This window comes from Lingula anatina, chromosome 6, assembly GCF_051362555.1.
Source record: "Lingula anatina isolate TDL-2025a chromosome 6, LinAna3.0, whole genome shotgun sequence".
In the NCBI taxonomy this organism is placed as follows: domain Eukaryota; kingdom Metazoa; phylum Brachiopoda; class Lingulata; order Lingulida; family Lingulidae; genus Lingula; species Lingula anatina.
The window spans coordinates 3,226,776-3,247,402 of NC_141772.1; the positions used below are offsets into that span (position 1 = coordinate 3,226,776).

The 20,627-nt window shown below is 36.7% G+C and overlaps 2 protein-coding genes across 2 annotated transcripts; both read right to left on the bottom strand.

Annotated features, from left to right (window-relative positions):
• Positions 1 to 252: 252 nt before the first annotated feature.
• On the bottom strand, positions 253 to 15,465 carry LOC106167002 (mitochondrial-processing peptidase subunit beta). The gene is made up of 13 exons (XM_013545663.2): positions 15,326 to 15,465; positions 14,746 to 14,886; positions 14,190 to 14,276; positions 7,166 to 7,295; positions 6,497 to 6,695; positions 6,039 to 6,118; positions 5,695 to 5,801; positions 4,459 to 4,694; positions 3,969 to 4,034; positions 3,473 to 3,589; positions 1,813 to 1,870; positions 1,022 to 1,097; positions 253 to 554 (listed from the first exon to the last, which is right to left on the bottom strand). The coding sequence occupies exons 1-13, from the start codon at positions 15,386 to 15,388 to the stop codon at positions 490 to 492; spliced, it is 1,425 nt and encodes a 474-aa protein (XP_013401117.1). The 5' UTR covers positions 15,389 to 15,465; the 3' UTR covers positions 253 to 489.
• Positions 15,466 to 16,310: 845 nt separating this feature from the next.
• Positions 16,311 to 20,581, bottom strand: LOC106166979 (3-hydroxyacyl-CoA dehydrogenase type-2). Its single transcript, XM_013545639.2, has 5 exons — positions 20,438 to 20,581; positions 19,104 to 19,268; positions 18,263 to 18,427; positions 17,527 to 17,764; positions 16,311 to 17,337 (listed from the first exon to the last, which is right to left on the bottom strand). Exons 1-5 carry the CDS (start codon positions 20,459 to 20,461, stop codon positions 17,147 to 17,149), a joined length of 783 nt encoding a protein of 260 aa, XP_013401093.2. The 5' UTR covers positions 20,462 to 20,581; the 3' UTR covers positions 16,311 to 17,146.
• Between the last annotated feature and the right edge of the window lie 46 nt (positions 20,582 to 20,627).

A 20,627-nucleotide genomic window follows, 5' to 3' on the forward strand; every position in this document is an offset into this window, starting at 1 on the left:
ATTTCAATATTTACGTGCCAGAGCAGGTGTGTATGAAGCAATCTCTTAGGTAAAATAACGCCAAAAATTATGTATTTGAAGATTAACAGGGGTCTAAAATCTTATTTATTTACAGTACATATTTGACTTCAAGAAGTAAACTGGGCCATTTAATAATATTTTGGAAACTTCCCTCTCAGCCCCTTATCAAAATACCATAATCCTTTGCCGTTTAGTCCTCGATCAAATAATCTGAGCATGACACACTTTAAATATTTATATAATATTTGTTTTATTTTCTGATTTCAAACTGCAATCAAATGTCACTAAGTTTCCGGTGCATACTTCAAAGTGATGATATCTATCTTTAAGACAACAGAGACATATGCAACTCAGTCCTTGTTTTCAACATTTTTCCAAACTGTGGCTATGTACATTCAAATTGTTCACTTCTTTTTTTCCCTCCTTTTCAATCACCTACAGATAAATATTAGCTAGTCTACCAAGGGGTTAAATTCGTAGCTGCCACATGCCACTGCGGATTCTGTTGTATTCGAAAAAATCGATTAATGGACCTGGAATGAAGAAAGAGAGAGTGACTATGTTACATTGGGTTAAATAAATCAAAGTGTGTATATTGGAAGAATAGCATGGAAACTGGCTGTTAGTATTCAAGTCTCATGATCGCTGTTTACATATTAACTGAAACTGGAAATGGAGGAAGGTCAATGGCGAAAACTTTTATCATCAAACTGAACCAGGCTTTTCTTTCTTCAAACTGTGAAAGTACACACGTGAGAGAGTAGTAAAAAAAAAAAATAGATTGCTCCACATCTATTTAAGTCAACAGTATCCACCAGGAAACTTTTGTCCATCCAAGAAAGCCAATGAACACGTCTAGTAGTTAAAGCTCTTACAACATACAACACAATATACACCATATCAGGAGTCTTAAGTGACTTTTCAATTAACAACTTCAAAAGATGAATTATCCAGAGCTGAAAATTTCTATGTCATGTGTACAGATTAGTGATATACTTACCAACTGCGGCCACTGCCACATCTTTATCATAGACGTAAGTATTCATCACCTTCATTAGGGAGTTGGGGGTAATTCTCTGGAAAGGGAAGTGAATTAAGTGTGTTATATATTGTTATCATTGTATACATTCCACGGATGGTGGGGTACTTTTCTGAAAAAAGTAGGAGAATTCAGTGTTTTATATATCGTACACATTTCTTTGGAGACTAAAATGTGTTATGAATAAATATATGTAATAGATAGACCCTCGAGTCAGCGAGGGTTATGTGGCATACACGAGTGCATAGCACGAGTGGATGTCACATAACCCTTGCTGACGACCCCTATTTAGACCACGGGTCCATTAACGGGTTATAATGCATTCATGCATGACGTGCAGTTATGCTAGTTACACCACGTCCAAGTCTTTTGTTCTTCACTTCTACAGTGGTCTAAACATATATATATATATATATTATTGCATATATAATATGGTTATGGTTATGGAAATGTTATATGCTATATAATATATATTATTGCATACCCTCCAGAGACTTGGGGGTGGGGGTTATTTTCTTGAAGAGGGGAGACCATTTCATACACTTGGGCACCGATTATCTGAATGAGGGAAGACAATCCACTGACAACTGTGTTAACATATTTTAAGACTTGGGAGGGGAGGGAGGAGGGGGGGGGGTAGCTGAAAACGGAGATGTGATTGAGGCAGAAATGTTAACTGAAGAGTTCACAAAATATGACAACAGTACAAAGAGCACTATATGCAGACTATGAACCATGGTGCCATCACTTACATTGATACGCTCCACCATTTCATACATAGGAATGCGGTGTCCATAGGTCAGAGTTTGCCTGGAATTATGACAAGACCAGCAATTAAAATGCATAAATAAATAGTTAAATAAACAAATAAATCTCAGGTAGGGCTACAGATTATAACATATGTAAAAGGTGACTATATCAAAACAAGTTTTTGGGTTGGGAAGCTTATGTCCATTCTCAAACCTGTCTGTCTGTCATCCTCAAAGATGGTGGGCCATCCATTAAAAAATTGCGCTTGTGTATGTCTTCACTGGTGTAAGAAGTTCCATGCAATTCTGAGCATTACCCAAACCTGCCATTGTTCTCACAGATGTTGGTGGTGTCATCCATCACTGTGCATTACCCAAACCTACCGGCCAATGTCCTCATAGATGTTGGTGGTGTCATCCATCACTGTTTATTACCCAAACCTACCTGCCGATGTCCTCACAGATGTTGGTGGTGTCATCCATCACTGTTTAGTAACCAAACCTACCTGCCATTGTCCTCACAGATGTTGGTGGTGTCATCCATCACTGTTTATTACCCAAACCTACCTGCCGATGTCCTCACAGATGTTGGTGGTGTCATCCATCACTGTTTATTACCCAAACCTACCTGCCGATGTCCTCACAGATGTTGGTGGTGTCATCCATCACTGTTTATTACCCAAACCTACCTGCCGATGTCCTCACAGATGTTGGTGGTGTCATCCATCACTGTTTATTAACCAAACCTACCTGCCGATGTCCTCACAGATGTTGGTGGTGTCATCCAACACTGTTTATTACCCAAACCTACCTGCCATTGTCCTCACAGATGTTGGTGGTGTCATCCATCACTGTGCATTACCCAAACCTACCTGCCGATGTCCTCACAGATGTTGGTGGTGTCATCCAACACTTTATTAACCAAACCTACCTGCCGATGTCCTCACAGATGTTGGTAGTGTCATCCATCACTGTTTATTACCCAAACCTACCTGCCGATGTCCTCACAGATGTTGGTGGTGTCAACCAACACTGTTTATTAACCAAACCTACCTGCCAATGTCCTCACAGATGTTGGTGGTGTCAACCAACACTGTTTATTAACCAAACCTACCTGCCGATGTCCTCACAGATGTTGGTGGTGTCATCCAACACTGTTTATTACCCAAACCTACCTGCCGATGTCCTCACAGATGTTGGTGGTGTCATCCAACACTGTTTATTACCCAAACCTACCTGCCGATGTCCTCACAGATGTTGGTGGTGTCATCCAACACTGTTTATTACCCAAACCTACCTGCCGATGTCCTCACAGATGTTGGTGGTGTCATCCAACACTGTTTATTACCCAAACCTACCTGCCGATGTCCTCACAGATGTTGGTAGTGTCATCCAACACTGTTTATTAACCAAACCTACCTGCCGATGTCCTCACAGATGTTGGTGGTGCCATCCATCACTGTTTATTAACCAAACCTACCTGCCGATGTCCTCACAGATGTTGGTGGTGTCATCCATCACTGTTTATTAACCAAACCTACCTGCCGATGTCCTCACAGATGTTGGTGGTGTCATCCATCACTGTTTATTAACCAAACCTACCTGCCGATGTCCTCACAGATGTTGGTGGTGTCATCCAACACTGTTTATTACCCAAACCTACCTGCCGATGTCCTCACAGATGTTGGTGGTGCCATCCAAACCAAGCATCAGGCTAGTCTTCAAGAGGTTCTTGGCACGATTCACCTCGTATTCGGTCAGGTTTTTGCACATGTGCATCCTGTGGGTAAACATTGTAAACATTGGAGTTACACATGGTGTAATTAACAAAACAGCTCTAAACAAAATCCAAATCATTGTTAAGACCCAGCCTTACAGAAATAAGGGTTGGAAAATAAGTCCGACAGATAAAAGATATATTTTTATTTTATTTTCATTTCATATATATTTATTTCCCTAAGGAAAAAACATGAAGGGTCTCAGAGGAAATTCAGCAATTGTACTGAAAATTTTGTCAAATGCCTGAAAATAAAATCTAAGCATTCCAAGACTTTGCATTTTACAACTTCTTTGAAATTCATACACTTAATTTCTAGTATCTTACACATCTTTAAAAATTGCATGAAAATATATATAAATATATAAAGAAAGTCACATACCACTGCGCTTGGAACTGATCTACCATGTCATAAACTTTTTCCGCTTCACTCACATAATAGATGCCCCTGAAACCACAGAACAGAAATATTTAAGCAAATATAACAATTAACAAGAAGTATGACAAAAAAAAAACAACTTTTCTATCAAGAATTTACCTGACAGAGTCACAAAGTTTCCAGCATAAACACCATCATAAACAATTATTTTGACAGTATTTGAGCAAAATATTAACCAGGCCTCAATGCTGAAAAACATACAGACAAAAAAATATACATGCATACGGAGGCTGAGTAAAAGAGCAGACTACAAAGACAAAAACGAAAATTCTTATTAACTCTGTGAAGTAACATGCTTCCTCTCAAAATTAACCTTTATTCCATGGGCAAAATTTCCAACAAAAAAACCTACTGATAACTATGTAGACCAACTGTGTGACTTTTGTAACATGTTGTATAGAATGAAATTACATCCTTTCTGACAAAAACTTACCAAAGCCCAGTGTCCTTGTACAATGTATTAAAGGACATGAAACTGTTGCAGAGCCCCAATTCGACACATTTAGCAATAAGTCCGCCCTGATGTTTTCCGGCCGCCTTGGACCTATCCCATGCTCCCACCATCATGCTGGCCACCTGGAGGGGGATGGTGTCCGCGTGCTTCCAGCCTGGCGTCTCCACCGCTATGGCCACATAGGCTAGGGGCATGTAGTCATCACGCTCACGTGTCTGGGAGAAGGGAGGGAAAGGAAAAGAAAATGAACATACATAAACAAGGTATCAGGACAATTCCCCCAGGACAATCCACCCCTTCAACCTCCCCCTCCCCCGACGATTCTGCCTGGAGAATATATATTTATATACAAATGCAAAGTAAAGAGTATAAAGTTGAAATCTTTTCTAATCCATATTATGAATATATTTCTTAATGTACTTTTAATTGCATCAACCCCACCTTGATCATGTTGCCCACCTTGAATCAAGGTGCATCTCTAGGGAGAGGTGGGGTAAACAGATTTTCTTACTTATCCAGGTATCCCTTTGATTATCTGTCACTTTTAATTGTTTTACCACTACCCACTCACCCACTACACTAAAATATTCATAAAGTATCTGTTTATCTGCTCATCTCTTTATCCCACCTTTACCTGGAGGATAGGTGGTTATACTTTGATTAGGTATTTAATAAAACTTTCTGTGCTTGTACTCAATGAAAAAGGGATTTTTTATTTAAAAATTTGTTTAAAAATAAAAAATGGATTAAATGTTTTGAACTTAACAGTCTTTACTTTATATTCATATATAAATATATATTCCTTTGGGGGAACTGTTGGGGGGGGGGGGGAATTGCCCTAAAATCATAAAATAATGTATAGACGTGTTAACATGATGGCTTTAACCCTGCTTATACATTTCAGAAGAAAAAAAGGTATTGTGCTGGTTGTTAGTGTGTTGGCAAGCTTTTTTGCACACAGATCTTGAGAACAAAATATCTTGCAACAGATCTGGAGTGAAAAGAAAATCTTGCCACAGACTTGGAGTGATGGGAATCTTGCCACAAATCTGGCAAAAAAATCTAACATAGCTAAAATAGTACAATTTTCATATAATTAAATTCAAGAAAATAATTGGTAAATTTAAAATAAGGGAAATCACATTAACTACCATACAACCTGTTACTTTAATTAGAAAATAACAAGGATCTACATCAAAAGGAAATGCCACTCACATCAGCGCCTGTGAACTTGCATTTTGCTGGTGTGAAGTCTTCTTTAGTTTCTGGCATATCACCAAAATATTTCTCAGCAAGCTTAACCAGTTTATCATGATCCACACCTAGAAGGATAATGAGAGAAAAATCTGAAATGCATCTCGTCAAAAAAAAAAAAAAAAAAAAAAAAAAAAAAGGTGGTAATTCAAACAAAGCAGGTTCTAAGGTGATATAAAGAGAAAAACATTAAACATACATTTGGTAAAAAAATTAATAAAGCAGAAAAAGCAGCTTCTGGTCTTTAACGTGCAAAGCCTCTGGTAAAAAGTATCCCTTCTTTTTAAGATCATATCATCTCTTACCTCCTGCTGCTGCTAGCACCATTCTGGGAGCTACATAATGGGTATCTACATACTGCTTCAGATCTGCTCGCCTGATTGACCTTGAAAAAAAGATCAACAAGAAATTAAAAAAAAAAAAAGAAAAAAAAAAAAAAACTGAAATAACCATTAATTTATCACACAAAATCTAATACTTAACAGACAGACCCTAATTTCCTGTCTTTGGATAGATGCTCAAGGGCAACAGTACCAAAAATAATAAAATTTCTAGATTACAATTAATACAATTCATTGTCTAAAGAAATAGTCTCAGGGCCAAGAAAAATATTAATTTCTCTGTATTTGGTCAAACTGAAACAAATGAACAACAATAAGCTTCAACATGAAGATCACAGACTCACACACACCATCATATTAAATTTCTTGAAAAAAAAAAAGGTTTTGAAAGTAAAAACAAATAATTTTCTTTAAAATCTCACTTGATGTTGTCCTCAGGCCCCAGGATGGTCATCCCCAGGGGAGTGTTTTGATAGGCAGTCATGTGGAGGTAGTCAAACACCACCTCCTGCAGGTTGGTCTCCACTTCCTGCATTTCTCGCAAAATCACGCTGCGTTCCTGCTCTATGTCCTCCTCGTTCAGGTTACTGTTACGAACAATGTCTGCGAGGATCTCTACCCCTGAAAAAATACAATAACAAGTGTCCACAGCAAGCGCTACTGATTCCGAAAAAAAATACAATAACAAGTGTCCACAGCAAGCGCTACTGATTCCGAAAAAAAATACAATAACAAGTGTCCACAGCAAGCGCTACTGATTCCAAAAAAAATACAATAACAAGTGTCCACAGCAAGCGCTACTGATTCCGAAAAAAATACAATAACAAGTGTCCACAGCATGGGCTACTGGTTAGCCTGTGAACTGTTTTTATTGCAATGCTTGAGCAGAGCATTTGAATAGAACTTCTATCAAATGGTGATTCCATCTTTGAGAGTGTTTCTTAGCAACTCTCAGGTGAAGACAAAGAGTCCAACATATCAAAATGATTCTACAGGTTAACAACATCCCAGACATTATGATTTGTAAAATTTGTCAAACAATGGGTCTGCAACCAAGGATCACCCAAAGCAAAGCAAAAAAAACTCCAAACCTTTTTCTATGTCCTGAGAGAATATCTTAGCGTGATACACAGTGGTTTCTCTAGAAGTGTAGGCGTTTAAATGGGCACCCATGTTCTCCACCTCCAGCTCCAGCTGAGTTTTTGTTCTGCTTCCAGTGCCCTAAAAGTTCATCAACATATGTATATAGAAGCATGAAATTTGTATGATACATATATATGTACACCAAACAGTAAGCCATTCATATGAAAACATGCCACATGATCAACTTTAAAAATTAAAATATCCCAAATATTACATCATGTTACAAGACAGCACTATGTCAAGCAGCTGTCAAGTGTATAGATATATAAATGACAAAACTGCCTAAAACAGTTTCAACAAAACCATTCTAATGTGGTGACTCAATACTTAAATGATGAAAGAGCACAAAATAAATCAATATTAATATCTTTTGTCAAAATGATCCCATCATGCAAGAACCTGGCTCTTTACAAAAATAATAATAATAATAATAATAAAAATAAAGGAAGAAAGAAAGAAAAACAAATCAGTTAATATAAACTGATTTTAAAACAAAAATTTGGTTTGTCAGGGTAAACAACAGACTTTCCCAACATTGACGGGAACAACGCGGGCAGACAGTGTTCTAAACACACACGGAAACAATGTCAGAATGTAAAATTAATTTTAGCTGAGCAATTTAGAACTGAGAAAGCTTTGACTCTTAAATAACAACTAACATGAACTGTAGCATGAAACTTCTGCACCTTATAATTGTTCACCAAATGAATTGATGGAAAAGTTCTTTTGAAATGAAAACTTTTGGCAGTAATTATTCTAGATCAATATTAAATTACAATTCAGGGATCCCAATTACAAACAGCAAAGTTGTACTGCATCGTATCGGCACAACTTTAGGCCAGACACAAGGAATTAATTAATTACAGTCCCAACACACTCAATGTCTTACTGGTACCTAAACGCCCCTCTTAAAAGTACAGTCTGGTTCTTATAAACTACACTCCCCTGCATCTCAGTGTGGTTTACTACAGATGACAATATGCTTGGGATATCTCATGGTTCTGATTCCGCCTGGAAAGCGTAAAGCCACCTGAGGTGGTAAATGCTAGCATATAAACAATAGCCTCCAATGTCAGGTGGGGTACTTCATGGGCGTAACTAGGCATATGCACGGATGGACTGTGCGTACAATTTTTTGAGCCAATCATGATATTATTCTCTATAAATTTAGTGTATTTTTCACGAAAAATAATCGAAAATCCTCTTCGATTGCAAGTAAGAGTCACCTGAATGTACAAATCTTCTGTATGAATCGTATACGCACCACTGTTCTGACGCCCCCCGTCTCGTTTGCTTTCACAGAACTGAGGTAAATAAACAATACTAGCTACCTCCAGAAGTCCTATCTTAATCGTCCATCTAGCTGGAACTTCCTTTGCCTCTTAATTGGAGGTTTGAATGCCCTTCAACTCTCAGGTAGCCTTTATATTAAGTGTGTCGAATACACACTCGCTGGCGAGATTTATCTCAGATAAAAATCTACCTGTGTTATTTTCAAAGAGCAGTTCCAGCAGACCTGGGGACACTAGATAAAATCTGGACAACGGGCTTTATAAGGAGCCAGAGAAACAAAAAAATATTTCTTGCAAAGCTCTAAAGAATTTTGACACGGACTTGACCCAGCTTAACCCTAAACTAACAGGGTGATATGGGTAATTTTCACAAACAAACAGAGCTTTATCCTGTAATATAATTGGTTGATTTTGGATAATACCATATATAAGTTCAACTTTTAGAAGATTCATCATTAAGCTGACCATGGATATGACGAATAGGATAGCAAGAAGGTGCAAGAATCCTACAACGATCAACTGTTCTTAAGATTATTTTCTGACAACTCAGGATAACCGCAACAAACCACATCGAACAAAGGTGCCTCACCGTTATTTAGAATTTGGCTTGATACAAGCGGGCATAATTTGCATATGTTTTCAAAGTTTGTCAGTAAGCCCCTAGTTCAATAAATATACCATTCTAAGCAAGGCTTTTTTCAGCGAGCCCTCCAGCTGCCAATTGAACGGCCGCTGTCATCACTGGACGGCCTATGTTTTCAAATTTAGAAGGCTGGATGGCTTACGATTAAAAAAGTCTTGACTTGTCGGGGCAGCTGTGGACGTCGTATGAAAATCCATTGCAGTAATTTGACGTATGAATATTATACTACTTTGTAGTGCACGCTGTTTTTCAGTCACGACGTAACTACTACCTAAAGCTTACAAAACACAATAAAATGTTTCCATTAACTTTAAAATATATAATGCAGAAGTGACAAGAATGATCTACATTCGGTACAAAACACGTGTAGGCCCTAAATGAAATATGACCTAACTTGCCGCCAAATTATGAAAGGGGACACCTTTCGGATCTTTATACGTATGGCACCTGACAAAGCTAAAACATAAGAAAGGCAATTTTTATATCTTTGGCGAGAGATTGTTCGCAATCCGAAAGAGACGAGAAGGCAATTTTCATATTTGTTCAAGATACTTCGTTAACCGAGGATCGGGAACAAGAGATAGTTACCGACCGCAGCGAGATGAGAAGCCAATTTTCGTATCTTCAGCAGGAGATCGAGCGTGATCTGAGCGAAAAGAGAAAGCAATTTTCACATTCGTTCAATGGACTTCGTTCGCAGAAGATCGTCAGCCAGAGATCGTTCGCGATCCGAGCGAGACGAGAAGGCAATTTTTATATTCATACAAAGGCGTTCTTTCGTGGAAGAGTGTGACAGGAGATCGGTATCAATTATTTTAACCCTCTTTCCCAATGAGATTTATTATTAAAAAAAGATTCCATTAATTTTTACCCCACCCCCACCCCCGCTCACGGCTTTTGGAAAAGTTTGAGGCCCTGAAATTTTGAAGTAAGATACAGATGGCAATTATGTATGGCCTGTACCCCAATCCCGGAAAAAGCGTTGGTTCTTGGTGAAATAATTTATTGGAACTTAATTATATTGAGGGAATATTTAAAACTTTAAACGGTGAAAACTAAGCTATTATATTTGGCACATATAATTTAAACTGCCCTTCATCTTTTGCGTAAGTCGATCTACATTTAGCTATACCTGGGAATTTTAAAATTCTGTGCGTACAATTTTAAAAGGTCTGGTTACGCCCCTGTACTTTACCTCGGATTCAACCCTTGATTGCTGGGGAGATTGCAGGGTACCTTTGAGGAAGGACTTGTTTCTCCCCCAGACAGGCTGTAACAAACCTGCTGTTGAGGTGGAAAACTCTAACCAAAAGCCATCTACTTTCTTCCCCTGTTATCTTTCATCAATTACATCAAATTCATCATCTTTGTCAATTTTTTAAATAAAAAAATTCTTCAAGTTAGAATATTTCTTTGGGGAGGTACATGTTGCAACAAAACTAAAATGGATGTTATCTAATAGTTTATATTTTACAGGAAAATCACCACAAATGCTTCAAAGAAATATGTTTCCAATGAATACCAAAATTATGTATCTGAAAGACTGATGTATTTCCCTATTGAAAAGATTGAGTCATTACCCGAGTAGTAGTATGATTACACATTTTACTTTCATGATATGCACCCTTTTCACAATCAGGTGTACCATTTTGAATCAAGGCACGTTGCATCTTATTAATAAATCTACTCCTTAAGTTGCAACTATGTATGGTATTTCTCTCAATGCAGATTTTAAAAGTGTACGTGGGTCTGAAAACAAGATCAAGATATCTCAAACCAGAAAAATTAAATTTTTCTTGGCATTTTTCATCACATTAGACTGGTAGCTCTCTCAAAATTACTCCGTTTGGTAAAAAATTCCAATATGACCACCAATTTATGAGATTCTCTGGAAATATACATACAGTATCTACATCACTTGTTATCATATCAAGTTCGTTGCTCAGGGTTTTTCACATCATAAATGGCAAGGAACAAACTTTTTTTAACCCGTTTTCAAAAGAATACAAATGACCACATTACTCGTTATTAAGGTGTGCGTCAGTACGCTCTTCGAAGTGTCAGACGCAACACTGCTCTTGCCTTGTATGCAATGTGATAGTGATGATTCTCAGCAGGGTTGGAAAGTAGTGCATCTCATCTCAAAATTTGTACAGAGGTATGATACGTGAAATGTGTACTGATGCACACCTTGAAACAGGTAGTGTGGTCCAATATACCAGCGACTTTGGGATCCTTTGGTGCCGAGTCTGGTAGTTGGGGAGACTGTTAGTCAGAAAACCGATAAGAAAAAATTGGTGAGGATGGAACCATAAGGAATCGGTCAGCTTTCACAAAGTTTTTTAACTTAGCAATCATGTGGTTTGCAAATTTTCACATTTCTGGTGGTTTAAGGTTATTTCAATGCTCTGCAAATACTTTGCAAAAAGTAGACCTCAGATGATTATGGTCAATCCATTCCTAACTGCAAAAATCCTGACTTAGCCAGTGATGTAAAAAGGTTAATAACTATCAAAGCGTCATTAAATAAGTTCTTTTTTTTTTCACTTAAAGTTCAAATTGGTTTTGGGGCATCAAATTACTAGACTAATATTGTAATTTTGGTCAAAGCCACTGCCAGTGGTTGAAAAATTACTATTATTATAATAATTATTATTATTATTTTGAAAAGGCATTTGCCAGTCCATCTGATATTGTGACCAAGATCTCTGTACTTGCTCCCTAGTAAGGTCTCATTTGTTTTTCCTCTGTATATGCAATCATACACTCATGGACGTGTGTGTGTTTTAACTACTAATCATCATTGGGCCTTTTAAGACAAAATCATATGGATAATGTTTCGTAATTCAAAATACGAAAGCATCAAAAAAATATAAACAAATATTACTATTAAAGCCAGCCCTTAGCAATAATTAACCCCATTGAGTTTAAAATCCTGGATCATTTAGAATTAATAATTCCATATGAAGGGCATCATCTTGTTGTCTAAAACATTAACCTAGTACAGACTTTAAACCATTTCATCTTAATCAAATGTCACTCCTTTTTCTATGAAATTTTGGCTTGTTCCATTTCAGATATATAATTTTGACACAGAAGACATCTTTGTATAAGTGTGCAAGTCAAACCATTCAAATTGTCTAAGCTGAATTAATCATGTGGCAACACCCACGGAATTTAAGGAAATCAGATTCGTCATCAAGATTGTATCATCTATCACTGCTGTTCAGTTTACTCAACTGTGTAATACAAATCCAAACCCGTCACTCATGACTTCTAGGAAACAAGACCTGTTACTGTGATGTTATCAATTGCTTTCAAATAGACGTATTTACATCATCTGCACGGCAGGAACATTTAAATAAACAAGAGAAAACTACTGGGCACAATATATGCGGACTTGAGTAGAGATGAAGACACCAATGATGAGCAAGTCTTCCGCGTATGTTCTCTTAATGTTGTTATACCTGAACACCTACACCCAAGGTTATCCATTGGAAAAAAAGGCACACTGCAGGACTCGTAACTGGATGCGAATTTTTCCTAATTTTTGTTTTATTATATCCCACACAAATGCGACGAAAGGTTCAAGATTGTCCACTAAAGCAGATAAAAGAAAACATTTAAGCAGTTTCCCCATTATCAAGTTAGGTTTTTCCTTGGTTATGTCCTTTTTACTGTGCTCTGCTTAAATGCAAATTAAAACAATAATATTTTAATGTTTAAAAATCTGCAGAAATGGACATAGCATATTTTGTCACACTTTCTCCAATTTGAAAAGACCTTCGGTCTTACTTCAATTCAAGAGATTGGCAAACTCATGCACTTCTTATGTCTTTTTTATTTTTTATTTTTATTATTTTTTATTATTATTTTCTTCTTAGTAAACCCCACTTTATAATCCTTACATGTGATTTAAATGATTTAAAGTTTTTACTGGCTTAAGATAATTTCAACAATTTGAATAAGTTTATACCAATGTAGATTTAAGAGGATTATGAAGAAACCCTTTGCAAATATCAAAATATCTAATCCAACAGTGGTGTGAAAAATGTCAATTATCCCTTCTTTAACCTCTGAAGGTCAAATTGGATCAGTGTTATCAAATTATTGTAAACTTGATGCTGCACACTGCGAGTGGTTGAAATATGTCACTTTCAAGAAGCCATTTGCCAGTTCCCCTGATGTTGTGACTGCTATCTCTTTACTCGATTCCTGGTAAGGTGTGTTCTCTTTATGTTATCATGTACACCAACATATATCAGTAAAAATACATAGCACATAAAAGAATGTAAGTCAGAATTTAATAGAATGGCAATTAATTCTAAATTTGTAAATAATTACCATACAAGTACATATATATTTATAAATATAGTATATACCAAAGGAGTCAACTTAATTCTTCACTGTTTGTATGAAATGTTTCATATATTTAACATAATGAGCTGACAAAACATATCAAGAAGTCTTATTATATTTTATTTTTATCATCTAATTAATTTATTGATTTATTTGTATTATTTCTACATATCATTTTCTTTTTTTTTTTTAATTTAGGCATGGTGGTAACATCCGTATAAACATGCGACCATCACATATGTGTTTTGTGATGAACTTTGGTGTGTTTGGACAAGGAACCAATCCTCCAACTCACATCTACATTATCAAAGCTGCATGGACTGCATGCGCTAAAGTTTAACCAAACACCAAGCAAGAATAAAGAACTCTGAGATCCTGATTCTAACACACCAAGCCACTCTATTATATATAATATTTGGATGTACATACTGATAAATAAAATGAACTCCTATATTCAGAAAAGACCCTAACATGAAGCACAAGTCCTCAGAATTAAAATTTACTGTTCTATGTGCTAAACTAAAATGGTGAAAAAGAGAAACTGAAATAATCAGAAAAAAAATTAAATAGAGCGCACCTTTGTGATAAAAGGAAAAGTGCAATATATTTCAAAGAATTTCTTATTATAAATAAAGAACCAACATGCATTATATGTCTTAAAAATATTTCCACATTTACCTTGAAAGCAAGATGTTCTAAAAAGTGTGCCGTTCCATTATTAGATGGATCTTCATAACGACTGCCAGCATCAATGAAAAGACCCACCTAAGTAAAAAGTTAAACAAAGACTGGTAATCGAAATCACATTTCTGCAAGCATTTCATATTTTCATATATATTTGGGTTTAAGTAAGACTTTTGAGATTGGCTAGCCATCAGTGTAATGTGGGAAACTGGTCATAACTTTTTAGGATTAATCAATAACAGTCCATTAAAGTTAGTTGGTCTATAACATTTGCCATGTTGTTTTTTGTTTAAAAAACAAACACAATCTTTTATCCGGAAGGACTAATACAGCTTCATTTTTGGTCAAACAGACTTAAATTTTAAGTCTTGAAAATTAAACTAAGCCGTGGTTTTTCTGAGAAAATGAAGTTTAGAGCTGAAAATATGAGTGCCCAAGCACTAGCTACTGCTTAAGCTACATGGAGACTTGACTGAATGAAAACCAACATGACATTAAGCACAAATCACTTACCACACAGGTGAGAAGAGCCGAGTCCTAAGAGACTTACCGTACAGGTGGGAAGACCAGAGTCTTCAGAGGTTACTCTGAAACCATTGGGCAATTGGGTCAATTTGGTTTCTGGCACATTAAGGACAAGTTCTGGCTGTGCTGAAAAAGTCCTGCTGCTTGCCAAACACCACACAGGAAGCTGAGGAGAAATAGGTATATATATTTAAAATCCTTTACCAAGTAAGTTGGTAAGGGGCAATGTTAACGATACTATGTAATTTTTGGGTAAGAGGTTGATAACCTAATGAATACTGCTTTTGCCTTGGAGTATGCATAACAATGATGTCCGCAACATTTCTTCATCGTATGTGCCATTTGCAATAAGGTTTGTAATACGTTTCAGGCAACTGAAAAAGAGTTTAAAAACAACTTTTAGACATTATCCTCAACGGGCAAGCATCTTGAGTGCAGCAGACGGAAAACGTGACAACACCACGACTCAAGTCGGGCGATGGTCTTGAAAAGTTGAATTGATAAAATATCCCCGTCTTCCAATGCATCTAGTTTTCACCGACATTTTCAAGCAAAAAAAAATTACAAAGATAATATCTGACTATCTTACATCATAATATCCTTACCTTTTGTCGTCCAGTTAGCGTTTTTGTGACAGAAGATGCCGACCTTAAAAGCCTCAACGCCATTTTGGCCTCTTTCGGAAGTGAATTCTGCGCCTGCGCATTAACTCATACTCAACTAACACAATCGATTTATAAATAAAGTGCGGTTGGTGAAATAGCGTATGGGTGCTATCAGTATCAGGCCGACAGATTGATTTTTTTATTCATAGATACGTTTTTAGATAAAAAGGTAGTCATTTCATTCTCTGTCACATTGTGATGAAATCTCAATGATGATTACGTGGCTGGTAATTGTTTGCATGACTGCTCAGGCACTGCAACTTAACAGCTAGGCCCAAACCCAGTCCCCTTCACAACAGCAGTCAAGACAGTTAATTGCTCCGATTTAAATCACTTGCTCTTTTGTAACAGACAAAAACAACCCCTTATGGATAGCTTTTACTTCAGATTGAAGTTAACTGAGAAATCTCCTGTAGTAACCCCATACAGAAAGGGTACAATGCCATACGTGCTTCCAGATTTAATTGCTTCAATTTGGCCAAAGGTCACAGGGAGGCTTTTTCAAGATTTCCCTATAATATCTGCCACCGCCCTGGTAGAGGGTAGCGTATGGAGATTTCAAACTAACTCCATTGAGATTCTCGCTGAATGCAATCAGGTAAACAGATTAACATGCACAAATTTGTGGCAAGTTAGCAAGACAGAAATTTATGCATGGTTAGTAACCTATTCTTTTTATGTACAGATTGACACATCACACCAGCAATGAAGAGCCAGAATTTGACCAACTGTTCCTATTCCTTTTCATTTCAACACAAAATGCTTCGATCTTTACCAAAAATGTACCCCCCCCCCCCTTTTTGACCCCCCTTTTTGACCACCCTGTATATTTGCGAAATCTACTTTATCTAAAACTCTGGTGAAAGAATTAAAGTGATAAATCTAGATTTTTGTGTATGCAAACATTTTTCAACTGACACATTGCTATTATATGCACAGTTTTTTTTTTATTCAGTAAGTAAGGTTTGAGTAAAGAAAGATTTAAAAATATCAACCCTTGGTACTTTGCAGTATTCCTCCATAATGTAACTCTCTAATTTTTAATCCTAATTGAAATTTAGCTATGTGGCAACTTATATCAATCTTTATTGATTATATTTATTGATTATAAGCTTTGTATGTTTCACAGTTTTGCTGCTTTGTTTTTTTAAACAGATGTCATAAGATTTATAGCAAACCACAATTATCTTTAATTATCTCAATTGTTCTTACCTCTAATTATCTTGATGCAATAAATTAAGATATTTAAATAATTACAATGCACACAGATCATTTGAGATTTTCTATTAATTCCTCTGTAATCTTGTTATCATAATAAATTGTCCCAAACTGGCAAAGTATGGGTGAAACAAAATTATTAAAGCAGCATTCCAGCAGCAACTAATTTTTCATTTTTATTTGATGGATATCTGGTCCTAAGTTCCTTTGTCAATAAAAAAAAAGGAGATAAAATGATAAAATATTACATCCTTTCGCATTCTGTGATGTTGCAAAGCAGAAAATGCACTTTGCCTCCCTTTACCTCCTTCCACGTCTATATCCAGAAGTGAGGATTTGTAATAAACACTGATGCAAAGGTTCTTCAACTCACATGATCTGCCAAAACCCCACTGGATAACATGATTCCGTCTTGTTTTTCGTCCAAAAAATCTCGATGTGCAGTTGCTGCTTCTAAAATTTATAAACCTAATTTGATTCCTTTTTTCTAAAAATTTTTAAAAAATCCTAGTGCCACCCCAGGTGCAGCGTACATTAATTTCACTAAGGCATCATGCGCAGAGCACCATCCAGACGTATAGTCTCTCCATTCAGGTACGGGTTCTCTACTATGCACTGAACCATGTGAGCATAAACATCTGGGTCTCCCAGCATTGGTGGGAATGGCACAGTCTTGGCAAGAACATCCTGGACTTTATCTGGTAACTTCATCAAGAGGGGCGTCTTAAATAAACCTGAAAAAAATATTCAAATAAATAATCAATTAAACAGAGAAAAAAAAAAGAATAAAGAGACTTTAAATTGACAGTACTGTGACAATGCTCCAGGGTTTATGTCTCATATTTCAGCCAAAAAAAAAACAAAATTAAAGTTTTCTCTAAAACCAAATTTACTAACACCATTTACATTGAATTGGGTATTACCTGGCGCTATGGTAACGACTCTTATCCCCAAGAGAGACAGGTCCCTGGCCATCGGTAAACACATCCCTATTATCCCTCCTTTACTGGCCGAATACGCCACCTGTCCAGTTTGACCCTCATAGCCAGCCACACTGGACGTGTTCACAATAACACCTCTCTGGCCATCGACTGTAGGTTCGTTGTCAAGCATTAATCCTGTAACAAGGCGGCAAACATTGAATGTCCCTACAGTGTTGACCTGAAATAATTTTAATGTGGTTATGGGTTGTTGTGGTTGAAAGCAAATGAAAAGATTACTTACCCCTGAGCAGATCTTGTTTTATCCATTAAAAACATTTAGAAACTACAGCTGTTTTGATCACAGAAATGAAAAATGAAAACATTTTTTCACAGTGATTGTGTTTAAATTTTAAATATGCAGTTAACTGCGGCTGAAAGAAAAAAGTGATACTGGAAGTCCAATTCTTAAACTCCTTATTGAAACCAAGTGTTTGCTGAAGAATCAAATTCGATTTCATCCTAAGATACATTTTATGGTTGCCTTCTCCACTTGTCACTCGTTTACATTTTTCATGTATCAGTCAATTTCATTGCAGATAATTATTGTTTTTTAGACCATCCACCTAAATGTAAAATAAATGTTATCCTTCATTACATGATAAAGTAAACACGATTTTAATTTAAAGACTACAGAGATACTGGTTTGTCATGAATCAAAATGTATCACAGAGCTTACCTTTATAACTTCTTCAAATGCTTCCAGTGAATGCGGTCTTGCCTTTCCCTTGTTGTAAGTTTTGATGGCAATCCCTATGCCTGCACAATTGACAGCAACATCGAGTTTCCCAAACTCTTTCTTAGCCATCTCCACAGCTGCAGAAACGTCACTCTCAGAGGTGACCTGAAAGGGAAACTGGTTCTACAAAATCTGCCATGGCCGAACTAGTGCCACGGGGTGGGTGCATGGGGTGCATAGGGTGGGGTGGGTGGGGTGCATGGGGTGAGTGGGGTAGATGGGTTGGGGTATGAATATAGTGCATAGGTGGGTCAGTCTTGACATTTTGTCATTTTTCCTATTTACCAAAAAGAAGTACACTCAAAATAATATGGCATGGGGTTACTACACATCATCAAGGCTTTTAGTTTCTCCATTCTTAATGTGCCTATAAAATATAACCCAGTTTCTGAGCTACTGAATTCCCCAATTTCAGTGTGTATTAAAGGGGCTTGAAGTGAAAGATTATGCATACCAAACCAAGTGAATGCTTCTACTTTTACTTTTAACTTCAAGCATATGCTTTTACATTTTGCTTCTGCTATATTTGCTTCATTTTTATGCATACGGCCCAATGAAAGCATACTAGTATCTTAAAATAAATCATATTACGTATGAGCGTAAGTTATGCATATTTCTCATGCCATTTATTAGCACATATAGTACACATCATAGGAATGGTTAAACCATGAAAATTCAAGCCTACAGGTTACATGAAGTCTACTTTATTTTCACCTAGCTGGAACATGCAGCACAATTAATAATTCAATAATAATAATAATAAAATTTAAATAAAACTTACATCTGCAGGAGCAAAGACACATGGCTTGCCAAGATCTTCAGCAATCTTGTTCCCATCGGAACTAGGGAGGTCAACAAGGACAACTTTGGCACCTTCACGAATAAACCTTTGAACTGTCCCACAGCCAAGACCAGAAGCCCCACCTGTTACCAAGGCAACCATTCCCTGATAGACATAACAATGAGGATCATTCATGAATAACATATTGATCAGGCTTAAAATCCATCACTGTGCACAGATGATTTTGCTGGGGGAAAGAGGGAGAGCTTGCTTACTATTGCATTGCATGTCTTAACTATTGCATACAGGTACTTTTTTAGGAAGGGGGGGGGGGGGGAGGGGGGAGTAAGAATTTTAGGCTGTGTTCAGAACAGAAGTTATTATAATAGCAAGATTGATCTATCTCAGTGGGGATTTTCACAGTCATGGAATCAGCTTAATTGTCTGGCATGCCCCCTCGCAAAGCACCATGAACAATATCATGCACCACAAAGTTTTCCCCGACTTTCCTTAAGTTCTTTAAGTTATGAGGAGGCATGCAAGACAATTGTGCTGATTACACTGACTGCCCCTTAGTGAGAATCCCCACTGAAGTAGATTGATCTTGCTAGTACAATAACTACACTGTGAACACAGCTTTAAATTATATGTACCGGTACAGTATAGACTCATCTCAAACTAAAGGATTTAAAGGGCTAACCAAAAAGAAGCTTTTGAGTCTGACGTAATATATTTGCTATAGGTAATATATGACTTACGGCATTTTTGTACACGTAGTAAAGTTTGACTTTAAAAAGTCCACTTTCTCAGAAAAAAATCCCCTCTCCCCCTCTTCTCTTTGAAATTGCTGGCTACAGGCTTGGTGCGATGCGTGCGTGCATGTGTAAGTGTGTGGGTGTGGACGGGGGGCACATGAGACAATCTAAACAATGACTGGCCTTGTATGCAGGCATGAGACATGGTGGGATTCTTATAATATTTATAAATATTTAAACGTTTAAAATCACATTGAATATTAATTTTAAGGGCTTTAACTTGATGTAGTTTGTTACATTTTTTTTTTTTTTTGAGAAAACGACTACATCTTTTGGAGCGTTATAAAAACAGTGAATTGAAAAACTTGGCAAGCAAGGATAAACAATCTGAAACATGATTCATGGACTTTGTGGTACTCATGGTCACACTCGTGTTACTGTAAGGTGCACGTGGAGTTGGGTCACTGCAACTAACTTGCGTAAGCAGAGAAATAAAGACAATAATGAAAACGAAGTAACCTTAAATGTTCATATAAAAACATAAAATGATGAGCACAGTGACTATATAACAGTCTTTACCTTTAGTTTCGCTATTTGTGACATTTTGGGTACCTTTGCCCGAAAATTGTTTATCTGTTAAGCTTGTCTTGCCAAGAGAGTCCCACATATTAACACAATTTTAACTTTTCAACTTTTCAATATATTCATATTCACACCAAAAGAAATTAAAATCGTTCAACATTCACAAACATTAGAAAAACGAAAAATG